Source organism: Phycodurus eques, chromosome 15 (assembly GCF_024500275.1).
Source record: "Phycodurus eques isolate BA_2022a chromosome 15, UOR_Pequ_1.1, whole genome shotgun sequence".
NCBI lineage: Eukaryota > Metazoa > Chordata > Actinopteri > Syngnathiformes > Syngnathidae > Phycodurus > Phycodurus eques.
The window spans coordinates 20,368,977-20,391,462 of NC_084539.1; the positions used below are offsets into that span (position 1 = coordinate 20,368,977).

Here is a 22,486-nt window from a genome sequence, read left to right on the forward strand (position 1 = left end):
AAAAACATACATTAATATAGTTTAATAGAATGTAAAGAATTAAACAGTTTGTGCATCCTGATAATTCAATTGGCATTGTGTTGCTCATTGTAGCTTGTATGCCTTGGCCACCAGACCACAGAATATACAAAGAAGAGTTTGACAACTACATGACATTAAAAACTCGTAAATAAGTTTACTTATAAGTCGTGGTACCACTACTGTACATGAAACTTTGCAAAAAGACGCTTTGTCGTCGTGTTTTAAGTGACGTCTGGCTTTAAGGGGAGGTTTTCCTGGGTTCATTGGGCACATCTGGAGGCCGCTACATTGTTCGCCGAGCGATTAGAGGCCGGGCTTAGGGAAGCAAAAAAACAGAGGGAAAAAAAAAAAGGTACGGCAGGAAGTTCGGACGGCTTATCGGCGAGCGGGCCAGATAGCGGGAGGGAGCGGCCGTTTCAGGTCTTGCTTAATGATTCACAGAAATAGCCAGCAACCTCTCGCAGGGAAAAAACACCAAACCACGGCCAGAATTAGCAGGCAAAGTTCACTTGATTTCTCACTCACATATCAGCTCGCATTTCTAGGGATGGATTGATTATTCTTTGTATTCATTTTTTTTTTTTTTTTTTTTTAACAAAATGTCCAGTTGAAATTGGAATTGGATATTGTTATCAAATCAAGTTTTTAAATTAGCTCAAAATAACATTAAGGAAACGACACGGTGGGCAACTAGTTAGCACATCTGCCTCACAGTTCTGAGGTTGGGGGTTCAAATCCCGGCCCCGCCTGTGTAGTCTTTGCGTGTTCTCCCCGTGCCTGCGTGGGTCTTCTCCGGGCACTCCGGTTTCCTCTCACATCCCAAAATATGCATGGAACGTTGACTGAAGACTCAAAATTGTCCAGAGGTGTGAATGAGAGTGCAAATTGTTGTTTGTCTATGTGTGCCCTGCGATTGGCCCGGCGACCAGTTCAGGGCGTACCCCGTCTCTCGCCCAGAGTCAGCTGTGTTAGACACCAACATGCCCGCAACCCTAGTGGGGATAAGCAGTTCAGAAAATAGAGGGATTGATAACATTAAGGTTTGTCTAATATTTGTGGTATTTTTATATATATATATATTTATTTATTTATTCCTCAGATTTATTCTTTGTGTATTCTCTAACTGATATTCACCACCTTTTCCCAAACACGGTTAGGGTTTTTCCAATAATTATGCAGTATTATTTTGTCTATTTTGTCCCAAAAATGGTGTGTGTGTTTTTTTAAATATATTTTTTGTAATATTAAATTTTTGTATTAATATTTTTCGAATACAATATTTGTGTGGCTTTGGATGAATATTTTTATATTTGTACAAAATTGAGAAATATTTTGTAATTTATTTTCTTTTAGATATTTTAGGATTGCTTTCTATTTTTAGTATATTTTTCTGTCAATTGTGTTAATTTGTGTTAATTTTTATTTTCTGATATTTGTCTTTTTGGGTGTAACATTTTGGTATTATTTTGTAGTATTTTATATATTTTTGGACCTAAATTCTTGTATTCTTTCCCAACATTTTTATATTTTTGTCTGATATTTTGCTACTTTTTTGAATGTGTTTTGTGTCGCTAATATTTTGAGGACCGAATTGGCCACTACTAATCTTTGGATGCATTACAGTGAGAGTACAGTAGAGATAAGCAGGTTCCTTTTGCCCACGATGATCTATAATTTCCCCCAGCAGAAATTTCATCTGTGCTCTGCAGTCAAGTCTAACGGGTGACCAATCAGACGGCGTGCCCACGAGGCCACTCGCGAGGCCGATCCGCCGGTCGATAACGGGGGTCATTGTGCGCCGACTCAGCGGCTCTGGTGTCAGGTGAAACGAGCAGATAAGAGGGGTCACCGCGGATGATGGCTCGTCAGTGATTGGACGTGCAAAGTGGAGGAAATACAATTTTTGCTAAAACGGAGCAAAATACCGCATAAAGCTGAAAGCTTGACCTGACGATGTCATCGCTCCGCCAATAACGACTCGGCGGCCGGCAGCCATGGAGTCCCTTGGCAATCAGCAATCACAAGTCAGAGTACTGCAATATAAATACAAGCTCATTTATTTTGATTCCATCAAAAACACTCGTCTGCTTGGGCCAGAAGAAATGTGGAAGAATAATATAATCATATCATTTTAATTGTTGCATGTAATATTTGTGTATTTTTTTCCCATTTTGTTTTGTCATGTAATTTTTATTATTTTTTTATTTTTGTAATATTTGTTAATTTGTCCCAACATTTTAGTTTTTAGTATATTTTTGTTTTCCTGATGTTTTTGTAATTCACTTTACTTTCATGTTTTTCTTTTGCTTGTTTTTATAGTTTTTGTAATATTTGTATTCCCCCCCCCCCCCCCAATATTTTTGTAAATATTTTGTAAGTGCATCTTCCCCACTCAAACAGCACGGTTCGCACTGTTGTAAGCATCTCGCTTCAACACAACAAACACAGCAACAGGTGCTAACGGTGCTAGCAGCTAAAGCCTTTCAAAGAGCAAATGTCAGCATGTCGTCACAGATTTGACTAGCCTGCTCAAAAAATAAACCACAGCGTGTATGAAAAAAAAAAAAAAAAAAAAAGGCCAATCGTGCGAATAACAGTTTAGCCATCCCGACACCGCTTGTTGGATTTTCATGCGAATCTGAAAGCAATGGCCCGGCGAGTCATTGTCAGCGTAATCCCGTTTTATCCCGTCCAAACCCAAAATAGACCCGACGCTTCTGCGAATGAGGCCCTAATCCGCCACCAGCGCGCCAACTGAGCCAGAGTTACGGTCAGGTCAGGCCGGGTGGGGGGGGGCGTTCCCGCTCGTTTATGCCGATGGCCGGGATTGTCGGTAATCTTCAATCTTCGCTCTGGTTTGCGCCAGTTAGACTCAATGTTGGTGCTGCTGCTGTTTTGGTTAGCGAGTGGATGGGGTGAGGTTTGGTGAAGCTGACTGAATGAGTGGCGCGTATATAGTTTGCGGCTGTAAGCAGCTTTGCGCACAGATGGCGGTGCGATGAGGTAAAGAAATCGGGGTCGTGATCCCTTGACCCGGCTCATACGTGTGCTTCAACATGCGCGAAACAAACACACTCACGCGTACACGCAATCCTCTTAGGTTTCTTTAGGTGCAACAGGCTGATGAAATGTACGCTAGTCGTAATGCTCTCAACGTTAAGGAAAAAAAAAAAAAAAAACTCCACGTAGGGCTGCGCGATATGGTCTGCGAATCAATGAAATAGATTTTTCCCTCTTTGCGTATTAAAAAAATGCAAGTGGCAATGAGATATAGTCAAAGCTGGATGCCACAGTTGACACAACAGCTCGGTGTCGTTATTTCAATTTCCACTCGAGGAGGTGACGGCATGCGTGAGCCCTGCGCCCGTCCGCCGGCCGAGAGGAGAGTGTTAGGTCGCGAGTTAGCTTGTGGCTAGCGCCTCTGGTTGCGGCGTGGAAATCCCCGTGATGACCCGGTGGCATATATTCCGGCCAAATGGAAAGATTTGTCGGCTCCAGAAAGATGCTAAACAAAGTAGCATCCATTTTTTTCACGCAGTCAGCAGACACGCCCACATTGTTGGAGAGCGGAGACCATAGCGTGATTTTTCATGATTTTGAAGCCTGATTTAATATACTTGGTAATTTTTTTTAATCATTCAAATTTGCCAAAATTCTTTTCTGTGGTGTTGATGTGTCAAATCTAGAAGACATTGATTTTCATCTTACAGGGACTTTAAAGTGGCAGTTCTTCGAACGTTTATAATTATGTAACATCAACGCTAATTTCCATTAGCCTGTCTATATGTTAGCATTAAGTTAGTGCACTTTCGTTATTTTACAATAAACAGCTTGAAGCAAGGGCACTTTGCATCTTATTTGGAGGATTGTGCGAGCGAGAGTGACAACAGCCACTAGCGTACGTTAAGAAGTTTGTTTTCATACATTGAAAAGTGTTTCAAGCTTGCAGGCTAGCGGCACTAAACGGAGGTTCGCTATATTGTGCAATAACGTGCGCGCAATTGGCCCTGCAAGAGAATGTGTGAAGATTGATGTGTGCGAGAGGGCCTGTCGATTCAAATATAGCACGCCAGCTCTCGGCACAACGATTCCTAGAAAGAGAAGAACACACACACGCGCGTGCGCGCGCGCACACACACACACACACACACACACACAAAATATGTTGAATGCTGCTTGGCATGTTTGAGCGAGGCCACGCAAACAGGTTTTCCACAAAGTGTTTTCTATTTTATTTGTGAGTTTAATCGCCAAATGCAACCTCATCTACGCCGTCTATATCTCACGCAGCTCAACCGGCGTGTGGACGTGAGCGGCGCCGCAAAATGTCAACAAAGGGTGCGAAAAGTATCCACGAAGGGTCCAAAGGTGGGTTCCACAAGGTCGTCCGTAAAGTGTCCGCATGAGAGGAACAAAAAGTGAAGACGAAGAAAAGATAAACCACCAAATGGTACCCAACATGTGCACAAAGGGGCCAGCGAAGTGTCAACAAAGGGTGCACAAATCTTCCATACAGTGTACACAAAGGGTCCACAAATTGTCAAGAAAGGCTCCACCAAAGCATCAACAGAAATTGTCAACCATTAGTGTCAACAAAGGGCACAGAACGTGGACACAAAGGTTCCACACAGCGTACACCATACGTCCACAAAGGGTCCCAAAGTCTTAACAAGGTGTACACAAAAGGTCTGCGAAGGGTACACTAAACTGCCTCAAAGGTTTTCACTGAATTCTCCAAAATAATGGTGAGGAAAGCAATACATTTCTGGTTGGTGATTTATTTCTTATACTTTTTGTGTGCAAACTAAACTGTACATTATGTGGACACTGTTTTTTTTTGTTAACAATTTAATGACTTTTAAACAGATCTCATGACGTTTTTATGCAAAAAGTACTGAAGCTGATGAAATGAAGCCCTGCCCTCAACTGGTCAACACTGCCACCTGCTGGCTGTCAGCGGAAACGACATGCACATTTCTTTTCTTTTTTTCAAATCAAACCAACATTTTAATTTGCGCTGAAATTTTACAATTCCTACTACATAAAAAAAAAACAACTCAATTTAATGACGACTTATGGAGAGTTCATCTTCATATTTCAACATATATAACATGCCACTGACGATGTTGCGGATGATGTGCCTTTGACCAAATGGATCATGTAGAATTAACGTTTGTCCCTGGAGGATTGGGCCCACGCGAGTTGTGTGTGTTTTTTTGTTTTTGTTTTTTTTTTGTTTTTTTGCGGTGAATATCTGGAGGAGAGGAAGTTTTCACGTCGGACCCTACGATCTTTTCTTCCTGCTCTCTGGATTCCCGAAGTCGGTCGGTCGGAGTTTCATCTCTGCAAACTCGATGGAGGTCTCGTGGCCCTTCCAGTGGAACCAGTTGATGCCCTGTGGAGCACAGTGGTGGGAAGTACACAAGTACAAATACTTTGTTTGAAGGTTTATGATTATAGTGACATCTATGCTAATAATTAGCCAGGCCTTCGGGGCCATCTTTCGGCATCTTAGAGCGTTTAAAAAAACAGAGAAGAGGCTGGGGAAGACGATACTTGGAATGTGTGAGTCTCAATGATCGGACGTGTCCCGTACCTTACTGTGACTCTTGTCTCCGTATTTTCCCATCAAGTTGACACGATGGCAGTTTTTGTACCAGAAGGCTCCCTTGTAGGACAGAGCGCAGTTGGTGACGGCGATGTCGTTGTCGTTGTCGAAGGTGGAGAAGGGACGGCCCTGGTGGTACGTCATGGAGTCGCCTGGCGCGCCGGCGGGAACATATTCAAATACGATTTTGAGCTTCTTAAACCGACACCACACGGAAAGTATTTACAGCCACACATTCACTTTTTCTCTTTTTTTTTTTTTTAACGTGTCTCATTACAAAATGTATTAAATTATTTTTCCCCCCCCTTTACTACGCATTGTAAGGCGTCAAGAAAGGATCCACGAAGTGACAATGAAGGGTACACAACACGTCCAACAAAGTTTACACAAGTGTCCGCAAAGGAATAACAAAGCGTCCACGAATTGTCAAAACCAACAAAACAAAACAAAAGCTAAATTCTGATCTGTAGCTCTTGTTTCCTAAGTTTCGTTTGGTAGTTTTCAGTCAGTAATTTTGTTTCCTTAGCTTTGGTCCCTTTGGTAGCTACTGCTCGCTGCCTGCCATTCACTCACTTCCATTGGGTTAACTTTCGTTTGTTCGCGTTTCTTCACAAACCTCCATCTGCTGGGTTTTCCTTGCTGACTTTAGACTGGTAGCTTCTTCTGGCTTTCGTTACCCCACTTTTATTTGATTAGCTTTTGTTTGCTCGTTTCTGTCCAGTAGCTTCCGCTCAGTAGCTTTTTGCTTTCGTTCACTTGCTTTCGTTTGCTTGCTTTTCTCCAGACATTTCCACTCACGTCCGTACTCTAGTACTCTTTCATTAGCTTCCTTCCGTTTGGTAGCTTCCGTTAGCTCGCTTCCATCCGGAATCTTCCGCTAGCTTCCAGTAGCGCTTTCATTCACTCGCTTTCATTTGATTAGCTTTCATTCTAACTTTGTTTAGATAGCTTTTTTCCCGACTCGACCGACTCTCTTTCGTTCACTAGCTTTAGTTGGCTCACTTCCGTTAGGTCTCTTCTGTTCGCTCGCTTCCGTCCGGTAGCTTCCATTTGATAGCTTCTGTTTGGTAACTTCCGTTCGGTAGCATCCATTTGCTAGATTCCTTTTGGGAGCTTCCGTTTGGTAGCTGTAGTTTGCAAATTTTCAGCAGCTTTTTGGTTGTCTGCCTTTCGTTTGCTATCATTCATTGACCAGCTTTCATTCCAGATTTACCTCTTGGTACAGTAGTTCCTCAAAAACAAAGCCTACCTGCCGTCCCGCTATAAGCCCCAATGTAAATCTTATAGCGCGTTCTGGGCTCTGCAATGGAGAACTTGTCGTACTGAGCGTAGGCGGATTCTCCGCTGTCCCTCAGGTCCACGCGCAGCACATACTGGCCAGCAGATGTGATCTTGTGGAGGTTGCTAAGACCTGCAACAAGCAATCTGATTGAAGATCAGTGACGGAAGGCACAAAACACTCAGTAAGTCGAAGGTAGAAGAAACGTACCCAGCCAGAACTCGTCGTTCACGTTACCGAAACCAGCAGTGTAGTTCTTCCAATTCCTGAAGAACTCTAACTTCCCGTTTTGCCGTCTCAAGAAGACCTGAGGAGGACACACCTTCGTAAGAAACACTGTAGTTAAGTGGAGGTACCGAAACCCGCATTTAAAGAAAAATAAGACTACAATAAAAGAAGTATTGATTCAACTCCTTTAATTACGTAAAAATAAAGTACATTAAAATGTACTTCAGTAAGTAAAACATAAAAATGTAGTGAAGTGAAAATCGGCAAGTAACTGATGCCCCCATAAAAAGGTTTACAATTGCCTATCGCTGTCAAAAGATAGCAGCAAAGCACTACTTTTGTCTAAAGTCAACTCCTCAAATTACTTCAACATAGATTTGGCCACCAAGATGTTGGCAAAGCACTTTTTATGCATAAATGAAGCTTCTCAATGCACCTCAACACAGTTCCTTGGCACTAAGAATCCACAAGCAATACTTTTTTTAAAAATTACTTTTAATTATATTGGGCTTTAGGGTGATATTTCAGGATGCACTTAAAATGCACAATAACGTTTGTGTGCCCTACCCTTGTGAGTATTGTATCTGTTTGCAAATGTAGGGAGTAATGGTTAAAAAAATCAAAACTAAAATAAGATACCTGAAGAATCGACTTAAGGACAGCAATAAATGACTTGATCTTGGTTACTTCCCACCACTGCCGGTGGGATTCATGCACGTGCTCACCATCCATCCTCCGCCGTCTGTGTCCATGTCACAGGAGACCTGGATGACTTGGCTCTCCACGCCGCCCACGTAGACGGTGTACACGCCTGTCGCGCGCTCGCCATTCAGGAAGATCTGTGCACAGTCTTTTGGGTACTTGTGCAACTGGCCAACTGAAAGCAAGCCAAAAAAAAAAAAAAAACAACTTACCACAGATTTAACAAGGTCCACGCAGATCATTTTTTTTTTCCCACAGAATTCAGGTCCCTGAAAGGACTTCGGGACCATGACAGTGAAGACCTGATTGATGCCGGTGCTTGCCTGTACTAAAGACGGCGGTTACGTGGCGACTTCTCTCAGCTCCGGCGACGGCTTGCAGTCGGACTGTGTACTCTGTGGAGCCGGCCAGCTGGGCCATGTTGTACGAGGTGGCGGTCGGACTCAGCATGACCTCCTACAAAATCATTTGCAATCAATTATTATGTCGTGTCGTGTTGTTAACGGAACCTGAAACCTCTCCCCCGAAGATTGTCTCGTTCCATGGTAAGATTGGCCACTAACAATCTTTTTTTGTCACCAGACCGGTGAAGAACCGGTGAGTAAAGGACTTGTGACCGCCCCCAAGGTATACACCCACAAGAGACTTAAAGAGGGAGACTAAAAGACACCTACAATTTCGAATTGGGGAAACCCTTTGGATTAAAGGTGAAATGTCTTCAACAAACAAGATGAGTCCAGTTGCCTCCATTCAACCTTCGTGGATTACCATGATCTGAATGATTGAGAATCGACAAAATCACGGTGGAAGCAGTGCACGTCAGCTAGCGACGATGGATAAATATCAAATTCATTAATATTTAGGATTAAATGTTAAAATAAAATGTATTAAAAAAATCTCCCCTGTAAGGGGTCCCTGTACCCCAAATATTTTGAGAACCTCTGGTGTATCCTACCCGGGTCATCCCATCCGCCGCAGAGAAGGTCAGGGAGTAACCGCTGACGGCGGCCTGTGGGGGTCTCCATGTCAGGGTGGCGCTGTCCGTTTCAATGTTGATGGCCACCAGGTCTCGAGGGGAGTCCACCTCTGGAAACCCAGTGTCAAATCTGGGTTATCAACGTATCAAAAATTCAAGGGTTTATCTGATATATACTCAGGCCTACTGGTGGTAAATTCTGTCAAGACAGAGGCGCTCATCTGCGCCTCTCTGGTGGCGACGAGCTCCACGGTGTAGAGCGTTCCTGGAAGCAACGAGCCAATCTCCAACTCGGTTTCGGCAACACGCTCCACGGTCGGGGAAACTGTGGGACATGTCAGGCAGTCCCATCACAGCAAATCTATGTGGACATCATTTCAAGTCAAGTAACAGAACAAACAAACCTGACTCAGAACTATAAGTTATCATGTATTCGTCCACCGTGGCCACGGATGGTTTCCATCGCAGCAGAGCGGAGCCGTCCGTGACGTTAACCGTGGTCAGATCCTGAGGTCTGTCCAAAGCTGCAGGGGAAATAGATATTAACGGTCTCGTTGACAAGTAATCCGAGCGGGCGGAGAACTCAGATGGTCCTCCAGGTCCGAGGACTCACCAGTGGTTACGACATCACCGCTGGGGTCACTCTCCTCAAGACCCTTCACGGCACTAACAGTCACCTGGTACATCCTGCCAGGACTCATGTTGGGCAGCAAAGCTTGCAGCACGTTGCCGTCCACAGTTACGCTCATCTGGCTTCCTGTGGATAAGAAATGATTCTCTTTGGGCAAACATGGAATTATGTCACACGTGTCTCAAGTAGGTCGCAAGTCTTAACTTTTAGGTCTCAAGCAAGTCCCGAGTCCTTTTGTCCTGGGCAAGTCAAGTCACAGGTTATGTCAAGTCAAGTCACAAGTTTATTTCAAGTCAAATCCTGTGGTAAGTCAAGTCCCAAGTCAGGTCACCTGATTAATGTCTTGCCTGAAGTATCTGATCCTCATAAAGAGAGAAGACCAATAAGTTAAAGTAACAAAGTAACGGAATTCACTTAAATCTTTAACTCCCAAGTCAAAATCAAGTCTCCAGAGTTTTAATTGTTGGTAAATCAAGTCCTCAAAACAGTGACTTGACTCAACTGGAGTCCAAGTCACAATGAGGCGAGTCCCCACCCTTACCTTAGGGACTTGGGACTCATCCTCTGGTCACCAAAGTTACAATCTAAGCCTTACCTCCCTCAAATGGCATGTAGGTGATGTGATAGTTGTCGACTGCAGACTGAGGCATGGACCAGTGGACCACGGCTGACAAGTCTGTCACGTCAGAGAAACGAAGGCCCTTCGGAGTTGTCAGGCCTGGTGGAGAGAAAGGAGGTTCTTAGGTTAGAGGTGAAAGAGAAAATGATCAAGGACTGAGCTGGTCCGGCATCGACAATTCTCCACCAGAGTGACAAAGATTACTAAATGGTGACTGGATTCAGAGGTTAGTTTAAAACCAGTGGATCCAATTCCGAGGTTAATATAGAACCAGGGGATCCAGTTCAAAGGGATCCAAAATGTTAGTATACAAGTAGCGGATGCAGTTCTGAGTTCTCCCAGAATAAACATCAGAACACTGGATTGAGTCCTGAAAAGTTAGTATAGAACCAGGAGATCCAGTTTTGAGGGGTTCCAGATGTTAGTTTTGAACCAGTGGATCCAGTTCTGAGATGTTAGTAAAGAACCAGGGATTCCAGTTCTTTGGGATCCTGAAGTTTAGTTTGGAAGCAGTGGGACCCATTCCGAAGAGTTCCAGATATTAGTATAAAACTAGTGTATCCCGTTCTGAAAGGTCCCATAAATTAAGATAAGGCCAGTGGAATGAGTTCTAAGAGGTTAGTATAGAATGATGGGATCTAGTTCTTAGAGGTTACAGAGGTGTATGTGCAACCATTGGATCCAGCTCTAAGGGGTCACTGAGGATTATTGTAGAACAAGCAGATCCAGTTCTGATGGGTTCAAAAGGTTAGTCTGAATGACCGGATCCAGTTTTGAGAGTTTTCCAGAGGATACAGATCCAGGACTGAGAGTTTAGTACACAAGCAGCAGATCCAGTTCTGGCGTATTCCACAGGTTAGTGGAGCACCAGCGGATCCAGTTCTGAAAGGTTCAAGGGGTTAGTCTTAACCAGTTAGTCCAGTTTTGAGAGGTTCAAGGGTTTAATATGTTAGCAGTGTAGCTCAAGTACCTGTCTGAGCAACCCCAAAGATCGGTTGGGAGCGGTGGTCCAACGAAAGGCCGTAAAGTTCAATTTCATACTCTGTGCCTGCCATGAGTCCAGTGATTAGCCTGGTTCGCTCGCCGCCGTGAACACTGTGCTCCTGAGGACGGGATAATCTTTTGCTGTCCCGTAGTTTGATCACAAATCTGTCAAAGAGGTCTTCGTCCGCCGTCCACGACACACGGAAACCGTCGGCCGTGATATCAGAGACAAAGAGATGCTCCACCTCCGGTTCCGCCTCTGGGCCACAAAGGAAAGGTTGTTGGTTCATTCATCCACTTTCTACCAAGATTTCAGAGAGATAATTAGAAGGCATTTCCATTTCAGAGGGGAGACCTCCGATCGAGATGCAAGTGCAAGTCAGTCCGAGCAAAACGAAAAGAACTGAAGATACGAAAAGGCTTTTCAAAGACTCTCAATCAAGTCAGTTTCAGACAGGAGCCAATCAGCTCGGAGAAACCGAGTGGCCATGCGTCCTCCTGCCAGCCACGCTTCCAGTGCATTCACAAAGGGAAAGAAACAAATTTGAGGTTAGATCGACGGACATGTCATGCGCAGTGTTTTCCTTCCTTATAGTTTTGTTCTTGTTTTTTTATTTATTTATTTATTTATTAAACATTTTACCTGTATTAATCCTCATGTAATGAAACATCTCAAGGGTAGGGATTTTTTGTCCGATTTTATAATTTGCAACTTTAGTCTCTTAAATCTTTAAAGAATGTACAATTTATATCCAATTGTACGTTTTGGATTTATCATGGCCACGCTTGCCCAATTGAATCAAATGAAACCTACAGTATTTCAATTACTTATTTACCGGATTTAATCATACAATTTGAGTAAAATGGGTTTTGTTCCAGACTCAACATTTATTTCTTTTTAAAGGTTTTCTCACAAATTAGGTCATTTTTCAATTTTTGGACAGGGGTACAATTTCATGGAATATTTTTTGTTTCTGAAATAGGCGTTTCATGGCTTACTGCATTCCAATAAAGCAAGTGAATGACACAATTTAGATTTTAAGAAGGGGAGCTGATCTCTGCTAGCTGTAAAAAGACTGTACTATTAACAATATAAGAAGATAAAAGTGGTACTTCAAAAGTATAAAAAGCTCATTTCTGAGGTTGTTTTACAACCTGTGCGTTGTACAAACTGGAAATTGAAGGGTTAAAAAAGACAAATATTTTACACTATGACAAGAAATGATCTTTAGTTCAAAACTTGAAAAAGCAAAACAAACAAACAAAAAAATCTTTAAAATTACAGACTAATGTCAATGAACAAGCTGAAAGTGTTCGTAGAATCGAATAAGGCCCTGAGAGCTTGAAACTGTGTGTGTGTACTCATCAACCGTTGTACGTAGACGCCTAAAATAGAAACACAAGTGTCCCTTTCAAACCATCGGAAGGAAAACACACTGTCAAATATGAACGTAAACCAACAAGCTGGCTCACATTTTATTTGGGGAGGTAGGAAGGAACAGACGGGAGCGCCGCAATGCCTGCTCCTGCGGCTGCACGTCAAGACCGCGTCATAGGCGCTTGAAAGGAAATGTGAAGAGGGAAAGGATTCTGGAAACCATTCACTGTCATAAATCAGGTCAGGCGGCAATATTGTGCTGAAGCCTCAGCGCCAAAACATGGCAGAGCTGAGTTACTGGCGTCATCCATGACTTAAAATAAATCAATGTAGGCGTTGCCATGTCGTGAGGTTGAAACTTCAGAGTTGCAACTTAAGGCCGATCGATGATGCGCACAGTGCAGTGGTACCTTGATTTACGGGTTTCATTTGTTCCGTGAAACGAATTAGAATGCCATTAATCTGGAGCAGCAGCTGAAAACGGCTGAGAGTGCACGGGCGACTCTGGCTATCCTCTCGTAACTGGAAAAAGCCATTCGTCTGGCCGCTCTTAAATCAAGGTACCACTGTAGTTGCGGTATGCAAGGACGCCCCTTCCCAGGGCGCGGGTTCCCTGCGGTCGGTACCTGTGACGGCCACTGCGGTGAGGGGCCGAGAGAGGAGCCCCGCCTTTGACACCCCCGTCAGCCTGACCTCATAGCCTATACCGGTGATGAGCCCCCACACGTCCAGGTGGGTCTGGTTTCCGGGCACCGTGAACTCCTGAGGCTCCAGAAGCCAGCCTGAGTCGGTCACCACTACGTTAAAGAGGACGAAAGCGCCTGCGGAGGGCGCCGATTCGTCCCGCGGCTGCCGCTGCTTCACCCCCCATGACACACGGAAGCCGAAGGGGGTGACGTTGGAAACGGTCAGGTTTTCCACTTTGGGCAAAGGTGCTGGAGGAAGGGGGCAGTCGGTTTTGGGTTGTTGTTGTTGTTTCAGTTAGGATGCGTGCAAGGATTGCAAAAGCAAATCAGCAAATTGTCGACTAGCTTTTTTTCTAGAGGGAAAATATCCTCACAGCGATGTATACAGTAATCCCCGCTATTAATGGGGGATAATGAATGAGCCCTGCTGCAAATAGCAGAAAACCGCAAGGAATTGATGCCCTTAAAAAACTTTAGAGGGTATGTTTGCCTATATTTATAGTTTAAACTGTAAATATATCACAAACAATGATCCCAAAACACTCATTATACAACATTACCCTTCAAAACGGCTTACAGATCATTCGATTTTTTTTTTTTAAATGCTTCAGAAATGTGCATGTACATGCACATGAGGCCAAGATTCTCCTTAAGTTTCACTACGACCCAGGCTAAACTTAGCTCCTCCCCTACATACAAAGCTTGTCTCTCAGTCTGATGTATCGCTTCAAAATGCTTCCTTGACACGTCTAGTTTTCTTTTAAGACAGGGCCTTTGCAGCTTCTTAGAGCATTTGAAAAACATAGCATAAAACCGTAAATAGCTGCGGAATTATTCCACAGAAAAAATGTGAATAGGTGAATTCTTGAATTGTGAACCGCAAATATGCAGAGGATTACTGTATATCCTAAAAGTCATGTATAGACTAGCTGTGTATCTAAGGCTTTGTTCACACTGCCACACAAAGAGATTCTCTGACCCGGCTTCTACAGAAGTGTCTTCAATCCGGACATTCAGATTTTTCAAATCGGATATCAGAGCCGTGGTTGTGCAATAACACTACTTTTTAAGAGCAACCGTTCTGACGACAACGGCGTGGAAGACAAATCACCGGTTGTATTCCTGCATCTCAAGCATACTCACTGAAACCTGGGTTTTTACCACCATGTGTGGACTCAACAAATCCCGCTTATCCCTTGCAAATGAGAGTGCGAACAGTCCAAGATACGACATGAGAACCAAATCAGATTTGCCGGCGGTGTGAACAAAGCCTACCTATCACCTGGCTGTGATACTTAACACTACTCACAAAAGGTTATTCAGCTTTGGGGTAAAATTTAAGGATGAACCTAAGAATTATTGATTTCTATAACAAGGATCTGATCCACTTCAATACCATTTCCTAACTCTTCGGATCTCTCTGGAACAACCTGATGATGACACGCTGTAACACTCTAAAATCAGTGGGTACTCGGCCCTGAGAACATCCTGGTACGAGGTACTGTACTGTTGATCAATCGTTAGGTGTCCCGTTGGTCTCGTGATGTCAAAATGTGAACAGCATGATGAGTTGTTGTGAATTTTGCCGTTAGAGAACAGCAAATTGTGCGACAAGTAATAAAACCAGCAAAGGTTATAGTGCATTTTGGGTTCATCCTGTAATCTCACCCGAAAACCCAATATACCAAACTTTTTCTGAGTAATGTAGTAGTCTTGACAAAGCCTGTTCTGAATCACTTTCCAGACTTAATGTGGTCTAAGTCACGAAAAGTCGGATTTCGGATTCTGGCTCCATGCAGTGAACAAGGTGTTGAGGACATGAGTGAAGTTGGCGGGTACCTGTGGCAGCGTGGACTAGCGTGGAGGGAGTGCGGCGGCCGTGAGAAAAGCCGTAAACTTCCACATTATAGCCCGTGGCATCCATCAGGTTGGCGACGGTAACGTTAGCAGCGTGGCCAGGCAGACTGAACTCCTGCGGCTCAGACTGTTGCTCGGCGTCACCGACTCGGACAACAAAGCCATCAAAGTGGCCGGACGCGATACTCCAGCTCACACTGAGGTTATGCGGACCGGTAGACTGAGCGGTCACGGGCCCTAACAAGGGGGCGTCCTCTGGATACAAAGAAGAACATGCCGGTTGAGTGCCGTTCGGTCATGAGTCGTCGGGGGTGCTACTCGGAGTGGCCTACCTGTTGTAGCGACAGCGAAAAGCGGAAACGTGTTGTGGCCGCCGGTGCTGGCGTACAGCTTTATGTCGTAGCGTGTACGGGCTTTAAGGCCGGCCATGACTGTGGAGCGCGCGTGGCCTGGCAGGGCCTGACCCATCGCCTGCGAGGGCAAAGCAGACTCTCTGACTTCTACTACAAAGTTATCAAATGCCTTGGCGCCCGCCCGCCACGTCAGAGACACTCGGTCTGAGGTAACGTTAGCAACAACTAGCCGGGACAAATCTGGCTCTTCAGCTACAAGGGGGAGAGAGAGATATACAGTATATGTTTGTGAAACTAAAACACGTCCAAGTCACTTTGGAGACACAAACCAGACCACGCCGATGTCGTCCCTGCGAAGCCGTCGAAAAATAGCCGGGGCACAAATACTTTGTCGCTTTGCCAAGGTCGATTTTTAAGGGATCCGATTGTTGGTCTCAGAAGGGACTGCCCAGCCATCAAGTGTGACAATAAATCCATCCATCTATTTTCTATAGGTTAGTGTTCATCCTTACTAGCGTCGCGTGTGAGCTGGAGCCTGTCGCAACTGACTTTGGGTTAGAGACAGCGTACGCCCTGGAATGCGCGCCATCCAATCACGGGGGACATATAAACAACCATTCACACTCACATCCCAACATTTTACATGTATTCATTGTGCTTGTGAACGGAGCAATCCTGAGGAGAAGGAGGATCTAACATAATCAAACATTCACATTCACTCACTAACCCTAACACCTAAGGACAATTTAGAGTCTTCAATGAAGCTATCACGCACGTTTTGGGAATGTGGGTGGACGCCGGAGTACCCACGCAAAGGTACTGGGAGAACATGCAATCTACACGCAGGAAGGCTGGAGCTTAGATCAAATGCCAAACCTTAGAACTGTGAGGCAGATGTGGAAACCACTCATTCAAGGTGCTGCCTGAAATCAAACAACCTAGTAAATATGAATTGCCTCTTTCTGAAAATGTGTCTGGAAGCGACACGTTCTGAATTTTTCCAAATTGTGACATCATCATTTGGCTACTATGCACACACAATAAACACCCCGACACTGACTTTCTCTATTATGATCAGCTAGGCTGGATGAAGATCCACTATTGTGAAACTACAGCGAAGCACGATCATGTCAAAGTCAAAAGTTAAGCAGAGCTGCAGTGTTCGCACAGATGAGGATTCGGATGACTAGCACACACTCGACTGTTGATGGTGCACGGATCCGCACGCTAACTGATGAGTGTAATTCGACGGCTTGGTGATGAAGTGCCGCTTCCCTGAGTGAAAAAAAAAAAGTACAAACGATGCGAGCGGGCGCCTGTCGTAGTGGGAGTGACGTAAGCTCAGTCTCGGACTAAATGGAAGTCAGGAGAGGTGTCGTATTTTGGCCGGTACGATTTTAGAAACAATAGTGATTTGAAGCCTGTGAAATCCTTCGCAGGGACGACAGCAGCAAATCTTTCCAAAATCTCACAGCCAATTATTCCAGATAAAGTACACTTGAAATACCTGTGGTCGCTACAACACTGACAGCGCTCGTCCGGGTTCCCTTGTACGTCCCGTAGAGGTAGGCTACATAGTCTGAGCTGGGCCGCAGCCCCGACACTTGCTGTGCCGTCACAAGGCGGGACAGGTTATACTCCCTTGGCTCCATCAGCCAATCAGAATCAATAATCTCCAGTACAAAACCGTCCAAGCGGCCCTCAGTGTGGTTCCAGACCACCGAGAAGCTTTCGGACGTCACGTTGGACACGGAAAGTTGGCCGAGCGACGGCTGACGCGCTGAAGGGAGAAACCATTGTTAGACATTTTGGGCTTGATTGACTAAGATCCCGAATAGCGGGCGCTAAATTGCGCCATCACGCTAAAACATTGCGCGTGCTGTTAAAATTCAAATGTATTTTTTTTAAATACATTTTCAGAAATCTCTATTTCAAAGATTTAACAGCCACATCGCTTTACCCATTGCCTGCATTCATATGACTTGGTTTAGATTTTATTTTATTTTTTTTGCTCAGGCTAGGATGCGTATGGCCATATGGATTCATCCATGGCCCGCATTTACTGTAACTGTCTTCGTTTTGGTTTCTGTTTGTTTCAAATGACAATGTGGACGACCGGTTTCAGCTTTATCCAGAACCTGTTTTCCTCTGGGTTGATTTGTGAGGGATTCAAGTGACTACGGAATGACCGCATAGTTCTATCAGGAGCCGGCTTTCTATTGGCTTAGAAAAATGCTGCATAGCTTTAGCCAGAGCCTGCATTATTTGGCTCGGTTTTTCAATTTTGATTGGTCAGACTGCATTTCGGGAGGTATGGCTTAGCAAAAGTTGAACGACTCAATCGAGCTCTTGATTTGTTCACACGATCGTGAAATGATGCTTTAGGGAGGGAGTGGGAAATTCCACCCATTTGCTTTTGCATTCATTACAGCGTATCGATGCAGAGCTTCATGCACTTCGACGGAAGGCTGCGACGCTTCCGAGGGGCTGGCGAGTGATCGGCCTCTCTCGATGGTGGTGACACCGAAACGTGACTTAATGAGGTCATTGAGATGTTTGCATGGCATGCGGCGAGGCAAGCGGCATGACAGAAGATATAGGGGAAATTTGAAAAAGAAAGAAAAGAAGAACAATAACAATAAGAGTGGACTAACATCAGTCAATGGTGTACAGTATAAGCAGCGAAGTGAGTAACGCTACTCACAAAAACTTAGGGATATTTGTCCTTGGGGTGAAATGTATGAATGGCAGATATCCTTAGAAATCTAATTTTTTTGTGAGACATGTATAGTGGCTATAAGATGTCTTCACGCCCTTCTTCAAATGCCAGGTATTTGTGATTTTAAAAAAATGAAACCAAGAAACAATTGAAATAATGTGGTTGCCCAAGTGTGCACACCCTCTTATAACCAGGATGTGCCTGTTTCCAGAATTAACGAATCACATTCCAAGTCATGTTAAAAGGGAGTCCGTACACACACCTCTGTGCTGACTCTCATTTAACATGACTTTAAATGTGATTGGTTAATTCTGAATAGTCACATCCCAGTTATGAGAGGTGTAAATTACATTATCTCGGTTGTTCATTTTCACTTAGCGTTTCGAAAATATTTCAAAAAAATCCATTGAGTTATCCAGGTTAGGGGGTCACAAAAATAGTTTTGAAATAATTGATCTTGGTCTAATTTTTATTTCACAAGAATCTGGCATTTGAACAGGGGAGTGCAGACTTTTCCATGTGATTTCCATGCTAATAAGGTTGTCGCTACATGGTTACGTATACATGTTGAAGTTATAAAACAAGAAGCAAACAAGAAAAAAATGCTCAATTCAGCGTATCCGTACCAAAAATTGGTCAAAATCAAGGCTTGCCATGTCAGTGAGGGAGCATGCTTGCTTTCATAGCCGTGCACTGATGTGTATTCTAAGCATAATGAATGCTTATGACATCATTGACTAACGTTAATTCATCTGTTTGTTGCGAAGCAGTTATGGGGACCAAAAATAGCGAGTCAAGGCACCCGGACAGACACCGGTACCTGTGGTGGCTTCGGCGTACACGGGCTCCAAGAAGGCGCCCCGGTAGAGAGGGTACAGGCCCACCATGTAGCTGGTGTTGGCGTTCAGGCCCCAGAGTCCCAGGCTGAGTGCGCCGCCCGACACACTCAGGTTCTGGCTCTGTGCCGTATTGTCCAAGTTTGTTACCTCCACCACAAAGCTGTCAAAGTCGCCGCCCAAGGGGCTCCAAGAGGCCGTGAAGCCTTCCCACGTTACGTCAGAGAAGGTGAGGTTGGCCACGGAGGGCCTCGCCGCCTCTGCTGGGTCACACACAACCGACGCTAAAGATGGCTCAGAGCAGCGGCTAACAAAACCACAAAAAAATAAGATGCTGAAACACAGTCAATAAATGCGCATGCGTCTTGAAGCTGAGCAATTGACCTTTCGCTAAGCTGCACCCCAAAATGCAGACTGGCCAATCACTGCACAGTGTGCTTGAGGCCTGCCAAAACTAAACCAGATAAATTAAGGTTCTGGATAAAGTCATTTGGGTTTGTTCAAAATCAACAGGTCCCAAGTGCTCCAAAGTAAGGCACATCATTTTATTATCCCTAAAAATTCCATAGCACTGTTCAGGTCATCAAAATGCTAACATTATGCTAAAGAAACCTAATTACGGCTATTTGTGGCCCTAGCAAAATGATCTAGCTAAAGTAACAAGGCCAGCTATTTCCTCCTGTTTTTCTTGTTTTTTTGTTCCCAAAACTAACACAGATGGTTCTATATATATATATATATATATCCATCCATTCATCCATTTTCTGAGCCATTCTCCTCACAAGGGTCGCGGGCGTGCTGGAGCCTATCCCAGCTATCATCGGGCAGGAGGCGGCCCCCAATCGCAGGGCACATACAAACAAACAACCATTTGCACTCACTTTCACACCTACGGGCAATTTAGAGTCTTCAATCAACCTACCACGCGTGTTTTTGGGATGTGGGAGGAAACCGGAGTGCCCGGAGAGAATCCACGCAGGCACGGGGAGAACATGCAAACTCCACACAGGCGGGGCCGGGGATTGAACCCCGGTCCTCAGAACTGTGAGGCAGACGCTCTAACCAGTAGTACACCGTGCCGCCATGTTTTGCAAACTCGAGAAGGCTGGACACTTCTAGCAAATTCAGTCAACTAAGCTAACAAGGCTTGCTAAGTGCTCCTGTTTTTTTTTTTTCTAAAAGTAACTGAGACAAACGCAGGCTGCTATTGTTAGCTTGCTAACCAAATTGGAACAAATTGAGAACTATTGGGGAATTGGTCTTAGCAGGTCTTAGCAAAAGGTCAATTGGTGAACAGTGGAAAAAACATTTGTAGCTTGTCGTATAACCATCTTTAGTTCTTCAAAATCCTAAGCAGCTAGAAGCAGCGTAGGAAGACAAAACTGGTCCAAGAGTCCTGGAGTAGCCCTCCATTCTAAAAGCAAGAATTTGTGGTAGCATTATGTGTGCTAGCAAAACCTTTGCGCGCTAAGCAGTGGCAGACCGTGCATTGTGTACCTGGGCCGTTAGCGGGGCCTTATCCGACTCAATCCACCTCTTCATGCCACCACTCTCACATCACAATTATAGAAACCATCAACAACCAATATTAGAATTTACATTGCCACCAGAGACCTGACGGCTCACCACTGGAGTTTTAAGAGGTGTTTCGCTCAAGAGTTCCTCGCAATATGATTTCGCTCTCCTCTCACTTCCCAGTACTGAACTCACATGGCCTCACATGGACGGAAAAGTTCTTGTAAGACCCGTTGGGCACCCACCTGTCTGGGCAAATGCTAGTGGAGGGAGCATTTGTGATGCTGAGACGTCCCATGTTTCCTGGATAGAGGGAATGTGGCTTTTGAACTTGCTGTATGAACTGTGTCGTTGTAGGCATCAGAGCATCTGGAGATAAAGGTATGGTGACTATAGTGAGTAAAAGAAGGTTCGAAAATCTGAAAAAGTAGAATGCAGGTAACCGGATTCTTCTTGGTTGTTGAAGATGTTACAGATTTAATCCAAAAGGCTTCATTAGTTCTAAATTTTACATGTGGAGTCTCCTGTATTTTATGTCACTGGCGGACGTGTCCCCTAAGGGTGGCCACACGAGGTTTGCTGTTGTCGTTCACTTGCCTGGTGGCAAAATGGGTCTTCAGTGGCCACTTTTCCCATCAAATAAGACAATCTTCTGCGGGATCTCAGGACATTGTTGTAAACAGACAATAGGTGATTGCATAAACCTCCTCTTCTGTTTAAAGGGCCTTTCTTGTTCGACATAGATGGTTTCTTTCACACCTCTTTCAAACCAGGGGTCCTCTCTGTACAGATTTTGGAAAGACATGGTTGTCCTCAAATGAAATGTTCCTTCTTTTTGAGAAGCAAACGAACTGCTGAGTCCGGCCCTGAAGAGGTTGCCAAGTGTTTGTGTAGGGGTTACTTGGTCTCTACAATGTAGAGGTCACTGCACTCCTCACGACACTACAATGTATAACCAACGCTGTTGGGTTTGCTTCTAGAGATCCTGTCCCAGGGGTGAACAAAGAGTGTACTAGCCTCGATTCAACATTTGCGGATAACCATGACCTTGATGACTGAGAATCTACACGAACAAGTTCAGAATTTAGTTTTTTTTCGTCTTCCAATGACACTGAGAGAATCTGTGAGGAAGTGAATTGGATAATGCGGTGCCTCCCGCTACCGGTCGCTCCACCCACCTGTGGATGCAGCCAGAGTGACCGGCGAGCTCATCCTGTGGCCTCGCTCTGCTGTCAACGTTACTGTGTAACTTGTCGCCGGAGTCAGGTCAGGTAAAACGAACGTAGTCTCGGAGGCAGGGATCACCGTCTCCTCGACTTGTCCGTCTCTGGAAACATACACCAACCGGTATCGCGACACCTTGGCGTGTGGCTTCTCCCACCGAATGCTGATGGATGTCTCAGTGGACACTGTTTGCTCCAGATCTCGGGGAGGGTCCAGGTCTGACAAGAAGCCATCAATCATGAATCCTGTCTTGTATTTTTCGTCACGATTATGAGGTGTATCACTCACCGGTCGCTGCGTTTATGGTAGCTGGCAGGCTTTCCCGCTCGTTCTTCACGCCGGTCACGCCAATCCCGTACTCGGTCCCTGCCTTCAGCCCTGGACAACCACCACATTGACTCGTCCAGAAGTGTCATACTCCAGGACCACCGGCCAGATCCGGGCTTATATTAACCCCCCCCAAAGAGGAACCATAACTACGACTACAATGAAAACAAGTTTGACACCCCTGGTCTAGTCACTCCTCTTTGAGCTCAAAAACATAGGGTACACTTGCCTGTAATTGTGGCCATGGTGGTTTCTCCTGGTCCTCGTGGTAACACTTCCTCGCCGTGGGCCGCGCCAGATAACGGGCTGTATTTCACACGATAGCTGTCCACATCGGCCTGACTGTTGCGCCACCTCAGCGTGATGCTGTCTTCTGTTTGCAGGATGGCCAGCAGCTCCCTGGGAGCATCCAGTGCTTCACACAATACAAACACACTCATGTTAGTCGCATTGAGGTGGGAGTAAATCACATGTGTGTTTATAAGTCAAGTTCAAGTCAAGAATAAGTCAAGAAGCTAACCTTTGAGTTTAAATTTCAAGCAA

General features: G+C 44.8%; 1 protein-coding gene across 5 annotated transcripts in view; it reads right to left on the minus strand.

Moving 5' to 3' along the window:
* Positions 1-4,320: 4,320 nt before the first annotated feature.
* Positions 4,321-22,486, minus strand: part of LOC133413982 (tenascin-like) — a 47,567-nt gene continuing 29,401 nt past the window's right edge. For 4 of the 5 annotated variants that reach the window (XM_061698952.1, XM_061698951.1, XM_061698953.1 and 1 more), the window contains 16 exons: positions 22,173-22,358; positions 21,905-21,994; positions 21,571-21,834; positions 18,862-19,137; positions 11,035-11,307; positions 10,041-10,163; positions 9,428-9,571; positions 9,219-9,338; positions 9,002-9,139; positions 8,794-8,924; positions 8,162-8,294; positions 7,862-8,013; positions 7,119-7,215; positions 6,879-7,040; positions 5,618-5,781; positions 4,321-5,416 (listed from right to left, as the gene is read on the minus strand). In XM_061698952.1, coding sequence (XP_061554936.1) covers positions 5,306-5,416; positions 5,618-5,781; positions 6,879-7,040; positions 7,119-7,215; positions 7,862-8,013; positions 8,162-8,294; positions 8,794-8,924; positions 9,002-9,139; positions 9,219-9,338; positions 9,428-9,571; positions 10,041-10,163; positions 11,035-11,307; positions 18,862-19,137; positions 21,571-21,834; positions 21,905-21,994; positions 22,173-22,358 — 2,564 coding nt within the window. In that variant the 3' untranslated portion in view covers positions 4,321-5,305. Of the gene's footprint in view, positions 5,417-5,617; positions 5,782-6,878; positions 7,041-7,118; positions 7,216-7,861; positions 8,014-8,161; positions 8,295-8,793; positions 8,925-9,001; positions 9,140-9,218; positions 9,339-9,427; positions 9,572-10,040; positions 10,164-11,034; positions 11,308-13,052; positions 13,362-14,951; positions 15,225-15,301; positions 15,575-16,829; positions 17,103-18,861; positions 19,138-21,570; positions 21,835-21,904; positions 21,995-22,172; positions 22,359-22,486 lie in introns of all 5 variants that reach the window. The other variant, XM_061698955.1, reaches the window with a different exon arrangement.